This window comes from Podarcis liolepis (genome assembly GCF_965112155.1).
Source record: "Podarcis liolepis genome assembly, chromosome: 4".
Taxonomy (NCBI): domain Eukaryota; kingdom Metazoa; phylum Chordata; class Lepidosauria; order Squamata; family Lacertidae; genus Podarcis; species Podarcis liolepis.
This window is the reverse complement of record NC_139558.1, coordinates 43,046,139-43,073,810: the sequence shown is the minus strand read 5'-3', so window position 1 is coordinate 43,073,810 and position 27,672 is coordinate 43,046,139. Positions and strand designations below refer to the sequence as shown.

At 38.7% G+C, this 27,672-nt stretch overlaps 1 protein-coding gene across 16 annotated transcripts in view; it reads right to left on the bottom strand.

The window, feature by feature from the left end:
- Nucleotides 1-27,672, bottom strand: part of CNKSR2 (connector enhancer of kinase suppressor of Ras 2) — a 237,273-nt gene that overhangs the window by 5,714 nt on the left and 203,887 nt on the right. For 12 of the 16 annotated variants that reach the window (XM_083501843.1, XM_083501836.1, XM_083501838.1 and 9 more), the window contains one exon: nucleotides 24,862-25,399. In XM_083501843.1, coding sequence (XP_083357969.1) covers nucleotides 24,862-25,399 — 538 coding nt within the window. Of the gene's footprint in view, nucleotides 1-3,439; nucleotides 3,460-5,701; nucleotides 7,774-8,391; nucleotides 9,286-24,861; nucleotides 25,400-27,672 lie in introns of those variants that run through there. The other 4 variants (XM_083501835.1, XM_083501831.1, XM_083501829.1 and 1 more) reach the window with 3 other exon arrangements.

Below are 27,672 nucleotides of genomic sequence, written 5' to 3'. Positions count from 1 at the left end.
GTTAGAGTTAATGGCACCTCACAGCTTGCCATCATATATATGCTGTGGCTACATCTTTATAATTTAGGAGTGCTTCCCTAAAAATGCAATGGAAACTGAATTTGTTTGCGTTCAAAATTTTGATGTAGAAAACTGCCTAACGATGTGAGCTGAGAAGTTCCTGATTCAAATCATAACCATGAACTCCTATGATGGCCCTAGCTAAGCTACTATTTTCTTAGCTTCAAACCTTCAGGTGCAATATGGGGATATTAATACTGGCCTACCTTTCAGAGATCTTGTATGAATCACTGAGACAATGTATGTGAATGCAATATATAAATGTTAAATTATCCTAATCTTCTATGTCAGGGTTGGTTTCTTTTTTAGCCAAGACCTAGACAAGAAGACAAGAGTTTTATAAATTTGGGTAACTGCAGATTGTCAATATTTTGTGGGAAGGACTGAAGTACAAAGTGAGATATATAAGTTTGCGCAGCTGAAGTAGATTAGAGCACTTTCCCCCCTGCAGCAACCCATCCACACTTAAAAAATAACAGACTTTTTGCAGTTAGGAAAGCGACAGAGAAATGCATTGAAAAGTATGGAATGTACAACTGATCAATGAAAAGACATATAAACACCCCACAAGCAAATGAAGATGAATAGATTTTCATATAATCTCCCCACAAACAAATCAGAAGAAATGCTGAATAATAACTGGACACAGTCTAACCAACCTTCTGTGCTTTGCACAAGCAAATCAGGATTCATAAACAAGATAGTCTGGAGGAGCTCTTTGCTTGTGCATCTAATTCTGGATTCAACTGAAAGTGTTTGTGACATATTGTGGATGTGATTGACAGAGATACTGATCACAAAAGACTGAAGGGGTGGGGAAGGATTGGCATAAAATTAGCCCTACATGTTTTATCTTTCTTCTAGATTTGTTAGTGTTTTCCATCCTCAGATATTGCTATCTCCAGCCTGATCAATGGAATGATCAGAGGAGTATTACTCTGTGATTTATATTATTTACAGACACCACAGAAGAACAGTATGGACCACTGATGACACCAGTTGCAGCAAGTGGATTGTGCCTTCTTTAACACCTCTTTTCATATAGCCTGTTTTTGTTGTCCCATTTGATCCACAGAAAAACTGAGGCTGCCCCACATGTAAAGCTTGGCTCCATTGCTAGAGTTTTGTTTATTGGTCATGTGTGAACATGACAAGAATTTAACTCAGGAACTGCAATGCAAGTTTTAACTTCAGAATTTTGCACTAAGCATTTGTAAAATCTGTCATGTGGAAAATAAGAAATTGTTGTAAACTTGAGAAAGAAAAAGAAATAACTTGTTTTAGATAGGAAATGCTCTGAGATACAACCCTAACTCTCTTTCATAGCAGTTTTTTTTAAATCCTTCCCCAATAGCTGTATTGCAAATGAGAGCAAGGATGGCATAATACGAAAATAAAATAAGTTCAGTTGCAAGAAAAGAGATTCTGACTAAACATTCAGAAAAACTTTCTGACATAAGAGCTGTTCAACAGTACAACAGACTCCCACAAGATGTGGTGGACTCTCCTTCCTTGGAGGTTTTAAACAGAGGTTGGATGGCCATCCGTCATGGATGCTTTAGCTAAGATTCCTGCTTTGCAGGGGGGTTGAGTCCCTTCCAACTCTAAGAGTCTATGATTCCACTTATTCTGTTAAATGTAAAGGTAAAGGGACCCCTGACCATTAGGTCCAGTCATGGCCAACTCTGGGGTTGCGGTGCTCACCTCACTTTATTGGTTGAGGGAGCCGGTGTACAGCTTCTGGATCACGTGGCCAGCAGGACTAAGCCACTTCTGGTGAACCAGAGCAGTGCATGGAAATGCCGTTTACCTTCCCGCCGGAATGGTACCTATTTATCTACTTGCACTTTGACATGCTTTCGAATTGCTAGGTTGGCAGGAACAGGGACCGAGCAACAGGAGCTCACCCCGTCACAGGGATTTGAACCACCAACCTTCTGATCGGCAAGTCCTAGGCTCTGTGGTTTAACCCACAGCGCCACCCGTGTCCCTTACTTATTCTGTTACTTACGGTATGTGTTAATCTACATTCCCAGCTGATTGAGCTAAAGAGGAGTATTACTAAACACAAATGCCAAATGCCAGGGGTCAGAACCGAAGGTAGCTTATGTATTTTTATTAACTCAAGAGGGCTGACTCCTGAGTTACGGAATTTAACACATTTATGCTACAATTTTAACTTAGTCCTTTCCTTATCAGTTAAGACCCCCTTTCTCTGTGCTTCATATTGTATATCTTCTACTTTTCAGAATCTCAGAATTCCCAAGGTCCCCTTCACGTTAACCATCTTTTTTTTTTTTTACACCACAGCACAAACTCCCTCCTATCTCTCTGCACTCCATAGCACACGTCGTCTATCACATCACAGTTGCCTCTTCTGTCTTTCCAAAACTGTCAGAATTCTCTGCACCCCGTGTTGCTCACTTATTTTTTCCTGTGCCCTGTCATACTTTCTCACTTCCCTCTGCTCCACCACAGGGTTCTTTATACATGATAATTCTGGCCAACTCATCTTCAGAGTGCAGTGCCAACCAGCTTTAATGCCTGGGGAACAGAACAGAGTGAAAACTGTGGTCTCCAGTTCCACTCCCAAAGACAAACAATCCCCCAGGCAGCTGCAGATTGAATGAATTAAAAAACGGGTTAGGCGGGAATCTGTGATGCTCTGTGGCAGCTGGGGGGAGCGGCCAACAGCCGGGAAGCAATGACAAGGCTCCAAAGTGCATCTGAGCGGCTGTGTTGGATCGCAATAGCCGGCCACCCTTGGACCAGGTAAATGGCCATTGCCAAACTCCTTTTCTCTTTCCCCAACTATCCCTCATATCCTTATGTCTCACTTTACCCCTTTCTAACTTCAGTGACTGGGGTCTTAGGAACTGCAATTATAATCAATCATCTCTAGAAAAATTACCAGCCCCCAACCCCCTGACCTTTAGTTCTTTTCCCACTTACAAGGATGCTGGAATCATTGCTAAGTGGAAATCAGTGTCCAATGGGCTTGTTCCATCCCAACATGTCTTAAAACTGGAACTTTCACAATACAGTTTGGGCCTTGAATTTTAGTTTCTTGAACGATTTTGAATAAAATAATAAAGAATATATCATATTCTCCAGTTTCAGGAAGAAAAGATGAAAGATGCAATGAATAATATTTGCTTATCAGATTGTAAGTTATTGCATTTCAGAACAACTGTCCCTTAAGCTACCTTAATTGAGATTATGTCATGTGCAATTGGTTGAAGGGTTTGAGGTACGACCCGGTTAACAACCATTTTAAAGCATCATAAAAGGCTTTCAGTATGGAGAGGCACAGTCTGATTGACACTACACTGAGCCTTCATCATTTCAAAGGAAAGAAACAACTAAGCAAGCTTCTTACCTGAAGGTCATAAGAGGTAGCTATTGACAGAAAGTACAAAGAAAAGAGAAAAATAATAAAAATAAAATCAACAGAAAATTAGCAGAAAACAAATATGCTTCAAAATAATGTATGTGCAATGGCAAACATTAATAAATCTACCCTAACTCATTTGGTTTAAGTACTATACAACAAATAGATCAGCTTGTTTATTTCATGTATTTTTCGGTGGTAAACAAAGCAATTACAGTCGTAGGGAAAAGAACTCAAGTAATTTTTAAAAAATCACTACCACATTTCGATGGCAGATTAGTTTTTAGTTTTCATTATTTCAGGGATCAGGTAATACAATACTACTCTGATACTTAATTCTGATAGAATCAGAACCACGGTAAGCAATTAATAGGTTGGGGCTTTGTTTCGTTTTTTGTTTCACCTTATGGGAAATCAGTTTTGAAGGGGATAATCCTGTTCTTATGGAAAAGCCTACAACAAGTGACACATAATTATTGTTCTTTTAGCAAAATATCTGTGGCGTGAAATGTGGTTATCATATATGAGGCTGTACTAAAGGTTAAATGACAAATAGTGGAGGTGGCTGGTCTTAGTTACATTAGTCAAGTCAAATTTGAGTAACACTTGTCTGCCAAGGGTTTTAGGACAAGTATTCAACTATGAATACAGTACAGATATGCTCAGCACACAATCTTTACTCATATCACAAATGTAATATATGTACCAGTTTTGATCGTAACGTTTTGTTCTGTAATCACAGAAAGCTTGTGCTCACAGAACGGGCATTTTCAACGTGAGCGCAATTCTCTTTCTGTGAACAAAATCTCCTTCTGTTCATGGATCAGAAGTGATCCACAGCAATAGTTGTATCACCATGGCAACTACAGTACATAGATTTAACCATGAAAGCACCCTGTAAGGAGGCCAACAAATGTGCACTCCTAATCTATGTACTTTTACACTGAATAGCCCAATAGTGCAATATCTTCGCAAACTCTATAGAGGGGTTAAATTACTAAGCACCACACAGTTCTCCTCCAAGTGCCAACACAGGCCCAGTTATGCTTCCAGGACTACCACCATGGTAGTTAGGTTTCTTACTTTATGGCAGATAGATGTCCCATCTGAAAGCAATCAACGCAGCATGATGCTCTTCCATGTAGTTTTGAATTATGCATCTGTTTTTAGAGGTAGGGCACACTTTTACTGAGGGCAATAGCTATTGATAACCAACCAACTTCATTGCTTTACAATGAAACCAAATGTGCCGCATGCTGCTTTGCATCAATGAGTTTAGTGCGTTATTTCCACAGGAATAACTTGAATGATATGCTGGATATATTGTGTGTATAGCCCGTCCTGTTGCTTTTCATAGTGAGGTATAACCCTTGCAAAAAAAAATCCTCAGCATACTTATAACTTGAGTTTGTAACATCAGAAATGGTATGAGAAAGCAATAAAGAAATATGCCCATTCTGAATCATTCGGTGAATGTCCAGGTTCATCACAAGAAAAGGCCTTAAGAAAAAACGGCAAAGCAGAACCACTGAAATATCTGTCTCCAAGGAAGAAAGTAGAAAGCAATTCACCTCTTTTTTCCTTTGTTAAAAAAACCCTGTTTGCATTAAGAAAAAATAACTGGAATTTTACAAACTTTATTTTTAGTAGTACAGAGAAGCTTTACAAAGATATGTGCAATTAATGTCTTGGACAGCTAACTGCTGCCATGAATATCCCTGCAAAATGGAAATGGTCATTCAATACACTATTTGGGACAGAAACGTCCATGCTGAAATTTGAATGCACAATGGTGCCAGAATATCAGCTCCTTTCAGCCTTAGGCAAAGTGTTACATATGAGCCATCACTGAAAACTGATAATGGAAGATACTTTAAATTCTAATCTCAGCTTTTAGCTCCCTGATTCATTTCTAAAACATTTCATTTCTGTCTAATTACAGAATTTAATGATAAACTGTAAAGGTTTCAACCCAATCCAGCTAGGCTTGAGTAATAAATCTTCCGGCTTGCAAATCTTTATGCACTAAGCAGTAGTTTATTAACCCTAAAAAATAGACCCTCTATAAAAAACTGAAGGCTGCTTTTGCCGAGCATCAAAACAGCAGTGAATTACAGTAAATTTCTTAGAACATATGATTAATTTAAAAAACGCAGGGAGATTGTATCTTTAGTCAACCGACACAACAGCCCATAAACAGCTAAATCCAGTCAAAGTTAAGCACTTCAAACCCCATTGATTTCAATGGGATTTAGGCCTGCACTTAACTCCCTTATTTAATCAGCAGGACTAAAGTGATTATATATTTGAATGAAGTGTGTCCAAAGATTATTGTTTTACTTTCTAAACATCAGCTAATAATCAACATATTTTGATAAAACAAGAACATTAGATCTGTGCTCATAAAAATAGTGGAAGCTGAATTTATAGTCAAATCTTGACAGACCTATGCCAGGTCAAATAACCTTGTTTAAAAATTACATGCATTTTCTACTGGTCTGCCTACAGAATACAGGTTTTTTTAAATTATTATTCAAGCATATTAAAGCTTCTAGAGTTTTCTTACTGCTGTCAAGCAGTTGCTGTGTATTATTTCCTTATGAAAAAATTGCAACACCTTTATAAAAAGGGAAATATATGCATTTGTATATAAATAACTCTATATATTTTATTGGTATTAACATAATGCAATACCATACATGGACCTGACAGAAATAAAACATTTCAAAATACATCTTAAAATTCTCTCTCCATAATTAGTATGAAATATCAAGAATTTAGCATTGACATTACAGTACACCCTTAGCCAAAAATAGAAAGAAAACCCACATCCAATCACAGAGATACAGGCAAAAAAAGATCCATAGGAGACCCAAAACATAATGATAGACAATATCTGAATCTACTTAGGGAGACATTCCATCGAAATCTTGGCCCCTCCAAATTGCCTCCTAGGGATCCTGAAGGATTTACAGAGAATACCTTATGTCTATGCTGCAAGGCAACATCATTCACATTTAAATCCTAGAAGGTAAGGAGAAATTGAAGATTTCTATCTGCAGTTTGAAACACACCAAAGTGAGGCATTATATTCACTGTCATAAAATCAGTATTTGTGCACCATCAGATAAATCATTATAAACTGCTTAACAAACTCTGTTGCAATCCTAAACACACTTACTTGAAAACAAGGATTAAGCTACACATGACAGTATTTAAACCCAGGTCTGCTTCAATCACATTTTAAGTGTGGAGTTGGGTTTGTGATTTTTAGGCCAACTGAACCTTCCACATGTACACTGCTAATAACCACCTTAAAGCCTCTCCCCAGTCCTTTTCTTCTCCACATTGAGCTCACTTCTGGAATTGGAGCTCAGCTTAGAATAAAATGGGGCAAACTGCAGGAAGATACAGCACATGGAGGAAAGGGTCACCAGTCCCCAAAGGCATACAATCTTTGCTTTAAAAAAGGAATCTGTTCACATCTTTTGTGGACATTTTTGGTAGAGATGTGGATTTAAACAAATGGTTCTGCTACCATCATGTGTAGTTTGAGCCTAAATCCCACTGAAATTAATAGGATTTGTTCCTAAGTAAACACAGTTAGAATGCGGCTTTAGGTCTTGCAACAGTCTGTGCACACTTGGACTTGACAGAATACATTGAATGAGTATTATACAGCAAGTTATCTTCCTTCACTACTGTGAAATACACTAAGAATGGTATTAGCTTTTGCCGCTTTGGATGAATGGAAGTAACTGAAGTTTTCAAAATATTTTCAAAATATGATTTTATAGTTACCACAGCTGATCCCTCTTTCCTTCCTTGAAGACTGCAGAACACACCTGAGTATCATCATAGCCCTTCCCCTGCCATCACCCTTTCCCCCTTCTGTTTCTCCCAAGTTGGTGAGCAGTATTTTCTGCAACTGTATTCCATGTAGCCTGGGTCTGATATTGTGCCTAATCCCTCTGTAGAAAGGATGCATTCTTCAAAATAAAAGCAATAGATCTGGCAACAGGTTTGCCCTTTGTAAGACTTTCCTGGAGGCCCCTTACCCAGGCATTTGGTTGTCTATGTTTTAAAGTCAGTTCTTTCTTAAAAACATCAGTTATTCAAGAAGAATTGATTGGCTTTCAGAATGCAGGACATTAGAGGTTGCTTGCAAGAGGCTGAAGATGAGTCTCCGTCGTGCCAATTCTCTCCGATCTAAATTCTCTAACCAATAGTTTATCAATCTCTGAGTCCAATCGGTTCAGTGCCAAGAGAAGTGGATCCGAGTTGGCATGGGGAGGTTCTATCAACTCTCGCAGTGCTTTAGCCTAATACGATAAAGCAGTGATACAATATGGTGAAAGAACTGTGATGGGCTGTTATTACTATATCATATTAGAATTGCATTAGTAATACAATCATGCAATCTTGATAAAGAGAGAAAGCATATATGGCAAGATTTTCATATGATGTTAGCTCGACAGTGCTCTTTTTTTATTTGCATGCATACATGCGCAAGAAAAAAAACCCATAGTACTTATTCTGGTATCAGACTTTAGAAGTCTCGGTCTCTGATGAAAGAAAGAAAATTAGTAGGATGCAGTTCTAGATTTTTCAATTTAAATTAAAATGGTGACAGTAATTATAAAATCAAACTAAACAAAAATGATAAGCAACATATATTTAGTTTTAATCTAATTATCAACTAGGATTTTCCTATTTAATATGCATTACAAAAATTACGTACTAAGAAAATGGGAAACATTGATTTAGACTGAAAAACCTAACCTTCTCAACATGTTTGTGTTTTTGTTTTTAAAAAACACACCCACCTATTAATTTCTGTAATAAAAAAATGATACTGAAAATTGAAGTCTTGTTTATGTTTACACCTTCAGCAGTATATCCAGTATGACTGTATGATTGTTCTAATTAAAATCAACATGAATGTTTAAAAAATCTTCATACTTGATGAGTCCTATGCCTGCTTGAGTTGGCACGCTTATGTAAAAATTTAAAGGAACACTAAGTACATCCTAGAAACACACATACATTCATATACGTATATAAGATGCATCTATCTATCCATCCACATGCATATGACTGTAATTTAATCAACAGATATGGGAGCTCATATATACATAGAGCCTACCCACAAGCTGCCCTCCCTGATAAGGTAGGGTTTGTATCTAATTAACAAAAAATTAGGTTACTGTAGATTGTGGTTACAATAATCTGATTTCCCCCTTTTAATTTTGATTAATTAATAAGTTAAAATGCCAATTACAATGGACAGACCATGGCTGTTGAGCCATAAAGGGGGGGGGGGTTAATTGGGTTGTTGCTTTTATTTTGATTATATATTTTGTGGTTTTATATTCTGATTTAGTTCTGTGAACCGCCCTGAGAACTCCAGGCATAGGGCAGTATATAAATTCAATAAAATGAAAAAAATAAAAACAAGCACCTTTTGGTTAAGTCTAAACAGACTCTAGAGCTTTTACTTACTCCTAAGTAAATCAGGTTAGAGAAATTCAGCCTAAGCCCAGATCCAACCCTATGTCTCTCTATTCACTATATTCACACGATTCCTAACTGTACAAAATTATTATCATGTACCTCTTGTGAAACCAGTGGGAAAGGTTTGACTTAGCTTGTGATTTAAGTTTGCTTCTCATTAACGATAAAAGTTGCAGAGGAGCAAAGTGGTTGTGAGTCTTCACTCTGGGAGTTTGCACATTTGTGCAATCCTGGAAAGCCATAGTTTGGCTTACTGTGTCATGTGAAGCAGATCACAGTTCTTATATGCTTGGCAAATCATCTGCATTTCTCAGCGTTATCTGTAAAACAAATGAACTCTAAAGCCTCAAAACAACTTTGCTATTATATTAAGAGCCCAGTGTACTTCCATCTCATTTCAAATTTCCTGATTTATATTAAAGATAGGTATCAAAGAAAAGCCTTCAATAGAGAAAAGGATTCCAGGCATTCCATTCTTTTTGCAAAATATAAGAGTGCTTAGGGTGCCAATTTTATATTGGTTAATTCTGTCACCTTCAGGTTCCAAATAAAAACTTTTCCAATATGTTATCAAAGATCTGCAATCTATCCTGGGAGATGGCCCTTTCCTCTCACTAGGGTCAGTGTAGGCCTGCCCTTTCACACAGCCCCATCAATCTGAAGCAGCTACAGCAATGAACCATCAGGGGGAAAACTTTTAAGCAAACCCTGGTGCCAACTTTGGTCCCCTTGCTACTTTAGCAACACCATCTAGAGCCCTGAAAATTTCAGCCATTCCGCCAAGAGGTTATTCACCGGCACATCTTCTAACCTGATGTATGCTGTCCTCTGCCAATAATTCCCTTTCACCATTCACACAAGCCAAAACATCATGCTTTATGCAAGAGAATAAAGGCATACAAAATCAGACATAAATTTATGCGCAGGGTCGCAAACAACAAGTGATAAAAATAAAAAATAGATAAAGAACTATTCCTATACAGGTGCAGATTTGGTACACTTGAGAACTAATAGGAAGCATTTCAGTTTTCCAGGACATTCTGTAACAGACAAAGTCACCAAACTCCCAGGAAAAAGGGTTAAAAATTTCAACATGAAGCTGCTGGATTAGAATTCACTAGCACATTTTACATAGTGGAAGTTATATATGTCCTAGCTCACCAAAGAAACTGATTATCCTGTTGATCTGGCTATGCCAATCATCACCCTGGCGCTAATCAGAGAAGCAGGTCATTAAACTGAAAAAGACTGACTAGATTCTGTGTTCATATGTACTCTGTATGGTGCTGATACACCTGCTGCTATCATCTCTTGCATTGCCTGTCACTCTTTTTTCCAATAATTTGGAAATAACTTTTGGCTCCCTTACTTCTGAACTCTCTCTCTGTCTGTCTCACTGTCTTTCTATCTGTCTGCCTGCCTCTCTCTCTCTCTCTCTCTCTCTCTCTCTCTCTCTCTCTCTGTGTGTGTGTGTGTGTACACATACACATACTGTAAGTACTCAATTAAGTGACCATGGCCGTGGCAAAGTGGGTCTAGCTCACAAAAGCTTATGTCACAGTGCATTAGTCTACCATAAAAACATGGCTACCCTTCAGAAATTTGTATTGCAACAATTTCCCCACCTTAGGGTCCATCCACACTTCACAAAAGTTTGTGTTTTATCCATTGCAGATTTGTCTCAACTCAAGTTTAGTCTGGGGTTTTAGGTCCCCACCGATGCATTTTACACTGATCTTTTTAACTGTGAATTCCTTGAAACATGTCCATTCCACTGTTCTACTTTTCTCCTTGTCCCCACCCTTTTCTCTGTCCCTGCATCACAGCAGAGCCACACATCAGGGGCGGAGGAAGGGGGACGGTCTGCTTCCGGTGTCACCACTGAGGGGGGTGACAAAATGGCGGGCGGCACTCACCATGGGGCCTGCAGGCTCCGCATTGCCCCAAACAGTCCGCCCGCTATTGGCACTGGAAAGGGAAGCTGCTTTCATGCTCACTTGCAAACACATATAATCGATTGCAATGTGATGAGCACAAAAGGCAGACACATTTTTAAAAAGCGTGGGGCAGAGAACCAGAGGTGCACAGAAGGGCTGGAGGTGAAAGAGGACCACCCACACAATGCACCGCAAGGGAAAGTGCACATTTTTCTGTTCAGGAGCTAAAAAAAGGATCAGATCAAAAGGGGAACAAATTTCTATTCAGCTTTTAAGGGGTTTTGCATTTCTTCCGATAAAGTGTCGGGGTATAAATGGAAAGCTTTCAGATCAGTACTATCGATCCTATGCAAATTCTAATAAGTGCAGGACAATTGGAAATGTGGACAGGCCCTTAATATTTTTGCTATTCAAAAACTCCAAGAATCAGAAACAGGATATGTCAAATAAGCGCCTGTTAGAACCAATTCAATGCATCTTCTCTGAAGTTTATTTTGTTCAGGGGCCAAACACAGCAGAGAATTATTAGAGCAACAACTGGTTCCTTGTCAGATGACGAAAGCAAAGTATTTGAAGAATGATGCTAGGATTGCTGGTCTTGATTACAGCAAAGGTTAAGCAAGGTAAATACTGTCAGATGCTGACAGAAACAATGACGAATCTTGTGTCACATGAAAGACTAACAAATTTATTATGGCGTCAACTTATGTGGACCAGTTCCCATAATAAATTTTTGCCTCGGTATTTCAAACTCTGGTTTGATCTAGCTTCAGAAGGCCTCAAATGACACTATGTGAGAGTGGAGATGCAGGACTCAGGGTCAATGGTTGAAAGCCTAGTAACAATGACTTCTCATATGTGCTGATACGGTTTCTTGGACTGCGATGGACCAGGTATCTCAGGCTACACAGGTGGTATTGGTATGAGGCAGTCAATATATACCGTATTTTTTGCACCACAACACTCACTTTTTTCCTCCTAGAAAGTAAGGGGAAATGTCTGTGCGTGTTATGGAGGGAATGCCTACAGGTGGCATGCCTACGGATTTTCCTCCTCTAAAAACTATGTGCGTGTTATGGTTGGGTGCGTGTTATAGAGTGAAAAATACGGTATATATGAGGGAAAAGGATAAGGAGAGCAATGAGTCCTAGTGAGACATTCCCTGGTAGGGCCAGCAGACTTTGAAAGGTGAGTAGTACAAATCCCTTTTTACCTGTAACAAACACTGCTTTAGGAACACAACACTGCTTTAGGAACACAACACACAGAGGGGAGGAAGGAGAAAACACAGCACCTGCATAGGGGGCTACACAGAACATATGCAACACTCCTGGGACACAGGTTCAAGATCTACCAACTGCAAGGAAGACTCTTTTGCCTAACAGCCAGGAAAGAGGGCCAAGGCAAGAAACAAGGGCAGTCTCAGGCACACACAGTGAAAGCAGCAGCCTCCACTGAGTCACAGTAGGTCACTTTGGTATGGACCAGGGAAGTCACTTCGGTGCTGCTAACGCAGCAGTTTGACTTCACCCCCAGAGACAGACAAATGCCAACAACTGACAGTTAAAATGATGGTTTCATATTTGTTCATTCTATTTGCATCAGTAAATTCAGAACCCATTCAACAGAATTTCAAACAGATAAAATGTTACTGCTTTCAGATTTTGATGAGAATTACATTTGTGCTAGTGTTCTTACATAAGCATGACTATATTAAATATTCTACAAGCCACTGATTTCAGTCCTTTTATTGCTGTGTAAACTGGAAAGAAAACTCTGATTTCAGCCTATTAGGAAAGCATCTGGGCACTAAACACATAATATGCTGCACTCACCAGTGTAATTAGAGAAAATCAGAACTATACAGGGATTTCATTAGGACGCTGGCTCTTATTACAGAAGTCAAGTGATGCAAATGCTATGAGATCTCTAGTGCATTACAGCTTTGCTTAAAGATAGAAACAACCAACAGCTTTGCTATCGTTTCAGTCTTTCCATATGTGAACATGAATGGGTTTGTTATTTTTTAATGTGAAACTCTTCTAGTTGCATAACCAAGTAAATAAACAAAGGAACAGAAAAGCAAAACAAACAAACTAGGGAACCCACTGTATTCTTATTTTTGTAAATCTGTTCATTGCGGCAAAAAAGAACCTTTTGTGCTTTATTCTATAAACACAATTCTTCTCATAATTGTAATTCTGAGGCTCCTGAACCTTCTAAAACCTTGTTCTTTCTCTCAAGCTTTCTCTGCTTGATCTGCCTCCATTTGCCTCTTCCATGTCATGTACAATCTTAAACTGTGGGGGAAGTCTATGATGATTGATGTTATGAAAATTCTGCACATGGCTTAGCAACTTTGTAGGCACTTAACAACAATCATTTTGCACCTTCTGCGGTCCATTTTCCCCATTTCAAGTGCCACTTTCCTTCCTCTGATACCTTCTCTCTAATCAACTGCCTATTTGGTGCTTTCTGCAAGCTAGGTGCCCAGTATAGGCAAGAACCAGAGCCCTCTCTATTTGACCGGTGCATGAGAGAAGCTCATCCAGACATCCTTTGGGCATTAAAGTTCCGTATCTGTGTGTGTGTGTGTGTGTGTGTGTGTTTTCTGGCACTTTCCCTGGTACAACAGTGTTTCAACGCTGAATTGGAGCAAAAAGCAATTGGGTTTTCAGTGGATAGTCACGTACTATGATTCAGAGGTAAAATGAAGGTTTTTCCTGGGACAAACAAAAAACACTCAAGACACAGAGCTTTGAAGCACGATGCAAAAGGAAGTCTGTACAAACTCTATATAGTTAATCTTAATCTTAAATCAAAAGACTAGCTCCTTGAAAACATGTTTGGCATCAGAAGTTTGCTAATCCTGCCTGAAGGCCTTTTAAAATACACCATGCAGACAGCTATTCAACTCCTAAGGTTTGGGACTGATTAGTCAATGCCTCCCATATGCTACATCAATATAAGTATCTGTTAAATCTAAATATAAGATATTATTATTTTATTTATTATTACTCTATATCCCATTCATTCTCCAGGGAGCTGAAAGTGGCCTACATACCCACCTCCCCATTTTATCCTCACAGAAACCCTGTGAGCTAAGTTAGGCTGAGAAGTGTGACTGGCCCAAGGTCACCTGGTGAGCTTCACAAATGAGTGTGGATTTGAACTCTGGTCTCCCAGGTCCCAATCCAGCACGCTAATCCCTACACCACTAACCTGATTGTTTTAAAATAAAAAAAGGAAGAGCATTTAGACAGCACAGTGCTACCACAGCAAATAATTCAGAATTCAGAGTGTGCGTGCCAGAATCTGAACAATCCCACTTTAAGCTGCTGATCTCAGATCCCAATTGTGTGGGTAGATACCCGTCGCCTTGGTGATGAGAAAGTCTGTGGGAAGGACAGGAAGGAGAATATTTCATAGCTCACTGCAGAAACTGGCAGGGTGAAGTGTTGCCTCTGAATTCGGCAATGATAAAGCCTGAAACCCATCAACTGCTGCTACCTAATCACAAGTTGCCACAGCAACACAGATAGGAAACAAGGGATGCTTTTCATAATAACATTAAGGGATGAAAATGCTCAAACGTGAGTATTGGTGTGACCAAAAAAACAACTACAAAATATCTACCTTCCCGAACTTCATTTCTTGCACCTAGGTCACTTTACAGAAAATAGTTTTGATGCGATGGACAGATGTCAACACTACGTGCTGAATCTATTATGTGCCAAATTTTGAATCACAACTGAATATGAATTGCAAGAATATATTTCTTTGATGACAAAGATGATAACCATGAAGCACTGTTTGCTTGCACAAAACTCAGGGCAGGGGGGTGGGATTGCAGTGAATTTTCCTGATTCATTTCCTGCCCCCAAGTAATCATGGTAAATTTAACAGATCACGATTCATGGAAGTTCTTAAACTATTTCAGAAGTGTGAGTGAGGCAGGTAACAACCAAGGAAAGAGGCTTTTCTATAGCAGAATCTGCTCCCTAGAGAAGTTCACCTGTACTACATTTTAGCTGGCAGGTTAAGACCTTAATTCTATTTCCCTATGCTTGCAGCAGTGACTGGTTTATCTGTCAATAACTTTTATATGGCCTGTGCTACTTGCTGTTTTATCTGGTATGTTTCTTCAAAGACTAAGCCGTGTTCTGGTAGCCCTACTTTGGCCACCTGAATAAGACCCTTTTGCATCCTTTTGATTCTATGCACGGGTAATATCCCCTTCGTTAATATTAAAAGGAGAGGAATGTTTATATTGAAGGTGTGTCCTCCCTCCCAAACTTGGTAAGTTAGAACTAGCACCTTGAACATATTTCAGATGCTAATAAGCAGCCAGTGCAGTTGCTGAAAAAAGCTAACTGACTATGTCCTTGTTACCCTATCACTGTTAGGAGGCATGGCTATGACTTCTATCCAGTTCTAAATTCTGAACATTCATCAAAGGCGGGGCCATATATTTGTTTTTAAATCTTAATAACCCACCTTTCTTCCATCATGGTACTCAAGGTGGCATAAAGGTGGTTCCCAAGTGGTCGCTGTTCCAGACAATGATCAGACCTGCTTAGCTTAAGCAAGGTGGTGGCCTCATGTACCTTCACACAATACAATGAGACTAAATAAAATATATTAAGTTATGATTTTCAAAATAAATCAGATGGAAGGTTTTTATAGGGAAAAACCTTTAGCTATGTTTCTATTTTATCACTGAGGCTCTGAAATGGCCAATCCTCAAAGTTAGGGGGAAAAAATGAATAGCTTGAAAGGCCCCTTTCACTCTATGAAGGGCTGCTGATACAAATTCCAATGCAGTTAAAAAAAAAATTAATTGGCACTATTGCCCCAGAAATTAGTAGCAAAGCTCACTCCAGGGGCATTCCAGTGTACCTTATCAAAAGGGAAGGCTAAACCCTAGATTGTTCAATCCATTTTCATGAAGCTAGTCAAGCACTGCTTCCAAATACTGCTTAAATACAGAGATTGATGCACCTGGGTCTGTGAAAAAGGTAAGTGCAGCTTGTTATTATTATTATTATTATTATTTATTGAATTTATATACTGCCCTACACCCAGAGGTCTCAGTGCGGTTTACAGAATATCATAATTATGCTACTGATGTTGCACTTAATCGAGTGTCAATCTCTTGAGAGGTTCCATATGCACATGAAATAGTATATATGAAATCTATAGGGGATAACTATCACAGAATGTCTCCACAGCCATGCTCTAGTCCAGTGTTATTTCTCTCCACCTTATTTAAATTGTGCATCTTCTCCTGCAAAATGTTTCCTACCTACATGCTATATCGCACAGATGGGTGGATATCTCAAGCTGTCAGTGTTCTTGCTTGCTTACATTAAACCTACAAAAAGTAATGCTTGCCTCTCACAAGTATATCCCTAGTTTTAATCATACAAAGCCAGGACATATACCAGCTCCAATTATAATTTGCTGTTATAGAATACATATAGCCTGTGCAGCTTGTAAGCATCATGCTTGCCAGCAAAGACTTAAATGTCTCTAACCTTGTCTGTATCTTAATTTTAAAAGCTTATTGATTCACTAATCCTTATGGCATTAACTTTAACACTTGATATTGATGATTTAAAAATAGCTCCTCTTGCTTCACTACTTCACTGTTACTGCTGTCAAAAATGTAAGATTTGGTTTTGTGACAGCTTTCCTAGGACAGCTGGGAGCTGTTCAGAAGCTCATCAAAATATATTCCATGTTTCTGTGAGCTACATACTAAAATAGTCCTATAGCTCCATGAAAAATTGGTGAAAGCAGTTCATCATTTTCATACCCTCCAACATTTCAAAGAGGAAAGGAGAAACATTATTGTTTATGAGTACTTAGACTGGGCCAAAAACAGGCCCAGGGGGAGGCTGTGTTATAACAATGGTGAGTTGTGAGGTGTAGTCTACCAGGTTATACTCTACAAACACAATGGGCATAAAAGACAGGAAATGCCATTAAGACAGGACATTAATTGTGTGACTGAAACATTTTAAAATGTTAATAGCAGCTGCAGAGCCCCTAATTGTATTGAGGATCACAGCACAAAGGGAGGGGGTTAACCCTGTTCGTTTACACCATGGTTTCAATTAAAATTGGTCCCCCAAAGCTGCCTGATTTCCACTGGCAGCGTGGAGTGGTACCAATGGGAATTAAGTAAGCAAACTTAGCTATTAAAAGTACCAAAAATATGTTGGCTTTGAATGCAAAATGCCACTCTTTTCAAAAAAGAAATCTATTCATCTCTGAAAAAACTGATGGAGACATACCCTGGCAGAGTATACTCATTAAATAATGTTTTTGACAGACTAAGGAAGGAGACGTTGAGCAGAAGCCCTAAATTAGTAGTGAAGATACTGCAGGCTGATCACCTCTGAAGATACAATGTTTTCATAAACCTAATTCTGAATTCAACAGCAACTTAGGGTAAACATGCTGCTTTTCATTTTATTAGGTCAGTAATTCCCACACTGTGTGCAAAGAAACTTCAGTGTGCTGTGAGAACCGAATTAAATCAATTCAAGTTCCCCCTGAACTCAAAATACCCACTTAGTGAAGAGACAGTTCACTGCATCTATGCATAATTCGTATGCCCAGATTCAGGAACTTGTGCAGAATCAAGGAGGGATGGTCTCCTCTGAGGGTAGGTTATTCTTTCTCTTACTGCTAAGGCTACAATCCTATTCACATTTAATGGAGGAGCCATTAACACAGTGGGAGCTGCTTCTGAATATACATGCATGTGATGGTGCTGCAAAAGTAGCAAGAGTTTCAAAGTGGCATAGGTACACTTTCAATTCAGAAAGGAGTGTGCTGAAATATGGCATATGACATATGGTACACATACAGCAAGCACTGTCCGTAAGATTTATAGACTCTTATAGTAAATGCATACCTTCCTATGGACCTGCATTGAGCTAGCACATACGCTTTGCTCTGTTGTTTAATATTAATAAATATATAATAAAATATTATTATTAGTTAGGAACAGATGTCAAGCTTTCATTGAGTTTCTAAGTTAAAAAGGAAACTTTGCATTTCAACAAGAGGCACCACAAATGTTTAAGTTGCTGAAAGGTGATGGACAAAGCAATCCCAACTGGGAACAGAGAGCTGCAGTGTGGCAAAGTTACCACCATATTCAAGTCCTTGTTGGCTTTTTGTCATACTTCAGCATATGGCTAATATAGATAGCAGAGAATATAGGACATACTACAGCAGGCATGGAGGCTGAATGCAGTCCTCCTGTGTGGCCCTTGGCTTTCTCCCAAGATCACTCCTTGTACTGTGATATGGTATGTTCATTGCAAGGGTGGAGTCAGGTGTGTGTAGAAACCTCTTAGATATGAGAGAATCACATTCATTGCTCCTCCTACATTTGTCTTCATCATTGCACTTTTTCCTTTTCACTTCAGGACATGGGAATGTAACCCTCTGGCTGAAAAATGCTCCTCAACCCTCTACCATAAGGTATTCACAAAATGAGAAGTAACATACAGTTCTTTCAACTAGAAGACTGTTTCTTTGTACAGAACTTCATACTAGAAGAGCATATTCATTACCAATCATAGTTGTCAACTTTCAGATTTGAAAATAAGGGACCAGCAGCCTCAAAAATAAGGGATCAGCAGCCTCACCTGTCCCGGGGACAGTCTACGGGATATCTAACAATCCGAGATAGCAGCGGGAAACAGCGCTGGAATAAGGGAATTTCCCACACAAAAAAGCGAAGGTTGACAGCTATGTTACCAATGTATCAAAACACTTAACTCCCAAAATGAAAATATTTATGCTTAAAAAACAAAAAGTCTGTAGTTTAGCCAGATATTATCTCAGAGGAAAGGTGTCTTGCTTCAAAACACTTTAGATAGCAACTTTTTCAGATGAATATAGTAATTACATAAGGCTGTAGCTGAAACACAAAAGAGTAACATGGTTTAAGTGACACAAAGAATGTCATACAAAGCTTGTTTCTGCAACCACTACTGAAAGAATATGCTTCAGGGAATGAAGCAAGCTCTTCATTTAGTTATTGTAAGACTGGGAGGAAATCAATAATAGAAAACAACAGAGTAATCCATAATGAAAAACACCACTAAGGAATAAATTACAACAAATCTACTATGGTATCTCTAATATAAAAAAAGAATGCTCAAAGAGGAGTTGTTTTTTCATTGCAAGCAAAACCGAAGAAAAACAAAACAAAGAACTGGCAATGTATTTTTTCCATCATTTTTATTAAAAGTTTTTCATCATACAATAAGTCAACAACAAACTAATCTAAATAAGAGAAAACGAAAAAGGAAGAGTTAAGTAAATACAAAGGTATCTTAATCCTTGATTCACACAGAAGGGGATGGACCTTCCCAGCTCTCACTTGGGAGCATCCCTTTCTTCTCCCCCCAGCCTCCCACCCTGGGAGATCTTCCCCTACCTGACTCTCACATGGGGTCCTTCACCAGCCAGCCATCACCTTCATGTGTATACAATCCCTTCGGTGACCCAGAGTATAGGACACCAAAAACAAAACAAAAAAACAAAGCAAGAAGAAACAGAAGGGAAAAAAGCAAGAAGATAAAAATAATAAGCGGCTGAAAAAAGAAAATAAAGGAAAAGAGAAATAAAAAGGGCTTCTATTTCTCCATCTGTCAGTTTTATATATATAAATATTATTCAAAATATTCACTCCAGAAAGGTATCCAGCTTTTCCTCCTTCTGCTAGGCAATATTATTCCAGGCTTCAGATCCAGACATCTCAAGTCCATTCCTTTTCCCTTCCTTACACAAACTCTAAAAGAGGTTCTCCAATTATTATCATTGATAAATGTCAAGAATAGTCTTCCTCCTGTCCAGCACAATAACTTTACCTTCAATGTTGAGAAGCAATAAATCCTTCATCTTTATTCATACAGGAGTCTCTTTCCTGTAATCAAGAGTTATTCATTCATTAATTCACACCCAGTTCCATATCTTCCAATTTCCTGTTCGTTGTGGTTTTCCATCCTAATTTATATATAAAAAAACCAGTACTTCCATTTTCTCTTCTTCCATTCCACTCTCCTATTCTGGCAGTCATTTATCAATATTATTTTCCAAGGGTTCAGTGTCTTCTTTAACCTCATCTTTCACTGGTCTATTTTCATTCACCCTTTTAGCCATCTCAGCTCTGATCTCAAATTTTAATTGCTCATCCAGTAATCGTTGCATGATGCCAACAGTCAATGGGGTGTCCAACAGTGTTTTTGCCATACTGAGTGTTCTTGGTCTTATTAATAACTCACTCTCCACCTTAAAGTCTTTCTGCCTTAACAGCTTGACTCTCCCATCTCCTTATCTCCAGACAGCATTCTTTTCCCACAGAGGCATAAATAAAACTAGTTTCAGTTTGCAGCCAGTACTTTTATCAAAGGGATGGAAGGTTAAGAATAAAATAAAAATTTCTAACAGTTGGAATGCTCCTTAGCCACTTAAAATCTTTCTTAGTCGTAAACTATTAAAACATTCTGTTTTGCTTTCAGCCTTTCAATGATCATCTCTTCATAAGTCAGTTCACATCCCAGATGCAAATTTCAACAAGCGGAGAGATCACTTCAGTTATAATTTATAACAGTCTCAAAAGTAATTAAAGAAAGGGAGGTTTTGCCCACTTTATGCCCTCAGGACTGACCCTCAGGACTATTATGTTGTGTTTGGACACGATTGAAATTCCTCTGTTCTAGGCCACTCTCTTCTCAGAGAGAATGTAATAACTAAGATTTATGCCTTTCACTATCATTAATCACCACATAATTATCTCTGTCGACAGACTGTTGACAAGCGATATCTAGTCCGCCATTTTCCTCTCCAGAAGTCAAAAGAGCTAACAATGTACTGACAAATATTTTGCCTAATTTAAATCAGTTTAAATCAAACCCCTACCTTGCTTGCCTTTTTGGCCTTCTAACCACATGCATCCCACACTGTCAACAGCACATAGGCCCCATGTCAACAATAATCAAATTGGAGTATCAGAAATAGTGATGAAACTGGATTAGAAGTGAAACCAAATTTATAATGAAAGAAAATTTGGGAAATCAATTTAAGTGACTAACCTTTGAAAGCAGCAAAAGCAGTAACAAAGACTGACACACTGGGAAGAAAACCTGGTCAATTTATCCCCCCTGGGAGTGGACCCAAAGTGACGCTTATTGGTCAGTTGGGTCTGCCCCCTGGGGAACTCCAGCCCATGACTGCCCACCATTGGCCAATCTGCGAGCAGGCTGGAATCCACCCGGACAATGCTCCCAGGTTGCAGACATGGCTGTGGCCAGGCCACAACGCCACCTGACAGTGGAAGGATTTGTATTGGAGCTTTAAATGTAACCAAGCATAAAATACATATTTTATACAGTTCATTTTTAGACTTTTATTTCTTATGTTTGGTTCTGTTAAGAATACAAGGAGTGATCATGTCAGGTTATACTGGGTACATTTTTTTAAACAAATGAATGACTTATAAAAAACATGTTGGCTGTTATAGAACAGAAAGTTCTTTCCCAGTTGTAGTATACTTTCAACTACTCAACAGAACTCATATTTCTAAAGTGATACATCACTTGCCATTTTTTATAGCTTTGAACATCCAAGATGCCACTGGATACATGTGCATTTATTACACTGAAGAGTTCCAGAGGGAGAAATATAACATGTTAATGGTCCTTCTGCCTGCCTGCCAGGGAAGATTCAAAGAACTAACAAAGTAGCCAGAACATCAACTATACTTAATAGATTCTGTCTGGTGCAGACAACTCAAGTGATCTATATCATTTCGAAGTCTATCCTACCCAGCAAGCCCTTGGGGAAAAACACAGCAACTTAGGTTTACACAGCTAAACCAAAGGATGTTCAACACTGCTTTATGCTTCCCAGATAAAAAAGGAACCACAATAAAAATGCTGTAAGTATAAATTATATAATCTGTATAAAAAGTAGGAGGTATGGTACTTGTTCTTTCCCTTCTTTCTTTGGTGATCACTCGTAGCTGAGTAAGATTGTCTTCCATGAACACCATCTTAACAGTGAGTCCGTAAGTGACTGTGGATCAATTCTGGATCCACACATTCTTCCACAGGGGGGAGAGAGGTTTCCAGGTGAGAGTTGATCTTGGTGAGGGGTTGTCAAACGTGCCTTTCTCTTAGCTCGTTTCTCCTTTTCACCCTGAGTTCATGCTCCTTCAAAGTCTGTGACACCTTTGGTAAAGGCTGTTCTCCAGTTGGAATGCTTGCAGGCCAGTGTTTCCCGGTTATCAGTGCTTATGGTACTTGTATCCCAGGATCCATTATTTTTAGGCATATAGTAAGCCATGCCACATCTACCATTTCAAGTTAAAATGTAGCTTCTTTAATTGGTACACATGAGTTGCATGTCTCATGTGATTGTTCTAAGTCACTTTGTAAGAGCCACCGTATAATTTAATCTTCAGGTACACTTATGTTTGCCAGATTGTTTATTATGCATACAGTGCAAAGCATGTAGAGGTATGACTGGTGCAGACTGTTATCCTTATTAGCATCAAGTTATTCACTATTACTATGGTGGCATGACCACTTTGGTCTTATTTTGTACACTGTTCTGATATCTAAACCAAGAGGGTGTTTAAAAATATATATTAATAAATTAACTAATAAATAATTTGAATCGCTTCAGCTCCTTCCACACACAGCTCCAAAAACATGTTGGATATGAGCCAGGAAACTAGACAATTGTGTATTCTGCTGTAGGTCCTCAAGTGTTCAGGGAAATACATCTCTCATTGACCTTTTAAGCTTTCGCTGTGGCAGATAGCAACACACTGTTATTCTGCTCAGAATGTTAAACAGCTAAGGCAAAATTTATGGCCAGTTTCAGCACTTGCATTAAGTATTTTCCACCAGTGCTATGTGCTTTACTCTCTATAGCATTACCTTTCTTAACCTAGTAATGGAATATACACAGCAAAAATAGTTTTCTCTCTTCACATTCTACAAAATGAGAGATGGCTGAAGTAGGTCTGAATGAAATGAAAGAAATTCTGAGAGGATCTTCAAAACCCTCTGAGATGAAGGAATCTATTTTACACTACTTCAAAAATTTGTATGTTGCACCAGAAAACAGTATCTTGCATCTTCTAGCATATTACAGGTATGGCTCACAGTATGGCTTCTCAGCACAGGAAGCATAATTTTATATAAACACATATATAAGGCTCAGAGTTTACTTCTCTTCCTGTACTCCTCAATCAACTTCCCCTTATGACTTATTTTTTAAAAAATATTGCCAGTCTGAATTTTATCCCTGCTCAGGGCAATGAACAAAATAGCAGCGAAAGCTGTGAAGTGGCAACTATTGTTCACCAGGTTTTGCTTCATAAATGTTAAGTATGCAATGTTCCCAGTAAACCATTTAACATTTTGAAAAAGTATTGCTATCTACACTTATCAATTTTTTTTTCTTTTCTGGTGCCTTTAACAGTATCTTAAGATGCAGAAATTAAGCAGGACAAGTTTTTAAACCATATCTCTCTATGTCAGGAAAATTTCCACCCACTTTTGTAATGTGAGGCTGCAGTTAATGACAAAGGAGTAGAGCAGTAAAATATGGGACGTGTACATATACTGTAAAATAAAGTGCCAATAATATGAGCAGAATACTGATAACCATAGTAACAAGAAACTTGAGTTTTGGCTTGTATGCTCAGTAGCTATTATGCTTATATTTTACACCCATTCGTTTACTGGGTTTTCAGTATGCAGTAGAAAATGGTGCAGTATTAGTGAACAATCTTTCATTGCATGTTGCCCTTTTAAATCAGCATCTATCTATGTTGAAATTTAGGCCAGCCTAATTGTACAAGAAATCCATAACAGCAACAAAGGAGAAACTAGGACCTATCTAGGACAAAATATTGTAGTCAAATCTAACTGGGGGAGGATTACTTTACCCTAGCAATGGAATACTACTCTTAAGATCCAATCAGGAGCCTCTGTTGCCTTGTGGGCTACTGGCTGGCTGGAGCCACGAGACGCTGCAGAGGAAGGGTGCCCTGCTGTCATTCCCACTAAAGGGGCACTTCTGAAACAGTGATACAGCACTCACACCTGGACCTGAGGCTGCCTGCTAAAGCCGTGTTTAAAGAGGCTGGTATTCCACTCTCACCACTCTTCACCAAAGAGCCAGAAGAAAAAAGTGGTGTAGAGAAGAGGCTAGGCAAAGAGGAGGCAAAGGGGTTGATTTTAATTTTTTTAGTGTTTTTTTTTTTTTTAAAGGAGAGAGTAGAGAAAATGTGAACCAGCAAGCCACAAAGGGGAGAAAATAAGCCAAATGCAAGCAGGGCAAAAGGCAGAAAGACAGACTGAAAAGTCATACAAAGAAAGAAAAATATTGTCTCAGCAGAACAGAGGTGGGAGTTTAATGGCAGCCTGGCTGCTTTCGATGAAGGCAGGAGCAAACTGAATTAGGAAAGACACCTACTGCCTAACTCAAACTATTAGGATTGGAGCCTTCCAGAATGCAAGAGCCCTAGGACTAGAAATAAATATTTCATATTCACCATCAAAGATTTTGAGGAACAACACAAACACACTTATCACAAAACAAGAAATTCATGCCTGTGAAAGAAACTAGCATCCAAGACAGAAGCACACTAGTATAGGCAAAATACCCCTCCATGGAACCCCCCCCCAAAAAAATAATGATAATAAACATGAAGAATAACTGTGCTGCAAATAAAGCTGTTCTGAAATTTGATTTATCAAGTTAGCATGCATAAAAAGTTAATTTTTGTATCAAAAGCTAATTATTTCTACGATGTACAGAAAAAGATATGATTAAAAGTCATATTCGCAATTAAACAATTTCCCTTTTCTACATGCAATTTATTTCTAATCAATTTTAAATATAATTAGTGCTTACTTTCATCTTCTTGGTTTTCTGGTGCAATTTGCCTTCCCTCTTCTTCTTCTTCTTCTTGCTCTTTCTGTGGCAATTCTTCCTGATGGCTGGAGGCACTGACAGAGAGCGTGTGGCAGCAATGGTTGAACCCACTATCCCGGGGCAGAGTATAACTGCGGGGTTTGCCCCCATTCCCATTTAGGGCTTGCATTTTCTCACCCTCCACTAAAGGGAAAGGGCCATAGTGATCCTGCAGGTGGCACTTTTGAGTAGGAAGAGTTGACTGCCGCCTGTGTTCTGGAGAGATAACAGCTGAGTCAGAGAAAACAGAGTCCTCAAGTGGTAGAGTCTGAAGGTAGTGCAACCCTGAGCTTGTCAGTGGAGTCTCTATTAAATCCTGCCAAGAACGTCGCTGGCTGGCTGTTTTGCGGATGGGAGATTCAGTAGTACTCCCAACTGGTTCCTGACGGAATTCCTCATGTGAAGATTGTGACTGGGAAGTTTCAGTGGAAGAGAGTCGGCTATGCTTTGGTTCCACAAAAGGGCTTGCGCAGCTCATCTGCAACATGAATATAGATTCTGGTTTCAGATCAGTTATGAAGATAGCCGAATGTTTGCAATATTCAAAGGCCATTATGTACTACAGCTAGCAAGGATATAGGTTTTATTATTAACTTATGTATTTTTCCAACTCCTAGTTCATAAAAGGATATTTCAAAGAAAAAAAATTGAAATCTATCTACAAAACCATAAGCCTTAGAAAAAGAACTATCAGAAAGAGAATAGAGTACCCCAGCCAAAAAGGCCCAATACATCATATGTAGCCACGCAATTAATCTTAGGAGGATCATCTGAAGCACAAATTTCTTTGAGTACAATCATTATTTGGCTTTGTTCCACTATATTCCTCGCCATTCTGTGTTTCATATTGGGTATAAACATCAATATTTAGAAGTGGTTATTTGTTGCTTTATGCTCCTGCACATACACCAGACAAACATTTTGAATAATAGTTTTATTTGCTTCTATCTAGCTTCAAATCGTTCAGTCAAAATCTCAAGGTTCAAAACAGTAAAGAAATAGTGTATGCGACATCTGTTTGTATAAACACCTAGGAGATGTATCTCGCAATACTTGTAGTCAAACAACTACAAGGTCTTTTTACCACTCCAGCTCTGATATTCTCTCTGATATTTGGGCCCAGCTCTGATATTCTCCCAACTGTTATTACAATGAAGCTAGCTATTTAAGGATCCCTTGATTCCACAGTTAACAGAGTTGCTGTTTTATGATAAAGTCACCCTCATAATGCATTTGAAAGGCAAGGTTAATCTAAATAATAAAGGAAATATTCAGAAAACAGTGTGTTACCAAACTAAGTGATTCAAATAATGGTTCAGTTACAGCTAATAGTACTAAAATCTGATTTTAGGCGAAACCCTGCAGATCACTGGAGAAGAGGAAAAAACTTTCTCCTAAGAAGTTATGAAAATGCAGTCACTGACATTTACAGAATGCCATAAGAATTTATGAATAGCCTTTAAAGAATAATCCAGAGAACTCCATATGTGCTTTGTGTCAGTTTCATGGGATCTACTGTGGCATACAAAAATCTGGAGTGTCAGTCCCTACACTACAAATTATATGAATGTCAGAATTAAATGGTTTTATTTCAGTTTGAAAAACCAGAAACTGTCGCAAATATTACCTATGTATCTTTTACCAGGATCTTGTTGAAAGCTCTCTTCCAAAAATGAACAGAGGGGTAAAATGCTGAGTAGTCACCTTGACTACTTTTTAGATAAAAACTGCCTGGGTTAGCTACTTGGTTTGCACCATTGAAGAATTTCTCTATCCCTGTTGCATTTGGAGACAAATCTATTGTTCCAAAGTGATGAAATACATAGTCCCTACTCATGAATCAACTGCTAGAAAGATGTTCTTGGTCTTCCACACAGATTATCAGGATCAGGCTGCAAGGTGAGATCTGGAAAAGACCTGGCAATGAGGCAATATACAGGAAGAAAAAGCAGCTGTGGATAAGTCATGTGGCCCTTCCCTTTTGTAAGGTCAGGTAAGCACTGGATAGAGGGAATAATAAATTTCCAAAGTGCTCCTGGGGTGATCCAGAGAAGTCTTCTTTGTCTCTAGCTGCAAGATTTATTAACATGCCTTAAGTCTTGCTGAAACAACCAGCAGCAGTCACCCAAAGCATAACACTTTTGGTATACTGCTGAAAGAAGTATGATATTTTTTGAGGCAGGTGTTAAGCAGAAGCTTTGAGATTAACCATTCATCAACTTTGCCTTTCCAACTGTGTGTTATAGCACCCCTGACACCTTCACAAACTGAATGGTGTAGCGGTAGTGGGATGAAAATGAGACTGTAGCTGAGGAAATGCCTTGCTACTCATATTGGCATTCATGCACAGTGCAGTCATTCAGTCAGCACACAGTTGGCACAAACACAAAAGATAGCTTGCAAAAAATCTTTTTGCTGGATACGGAAATTCTAATGTAAGATCAAAGATGACTTCATATGATTTCAGTTATGCCTCTTGAAACGTTATTCTGTGACTCCTTTAGCACACTTGGAAATAAAAGAAAAACAGCTAGGCAAAGTCAGAGCTTCAAAGCTAGCATGGGAAAATACAACTTATTTTATATAATCATAGAGTTGGAAGGGACCCCAAGGGTCATCTAGCCGTCCCCCTGCAATGCAAGAAACTCAACTACAGCATCCATTACAGATAGTTATTGAACTTCTGTTTAAAAACCTCCAGTGAAGGAGAGTTTGCCACCTCTTGTGGGAGCCTATTCCACTGCCAAACAG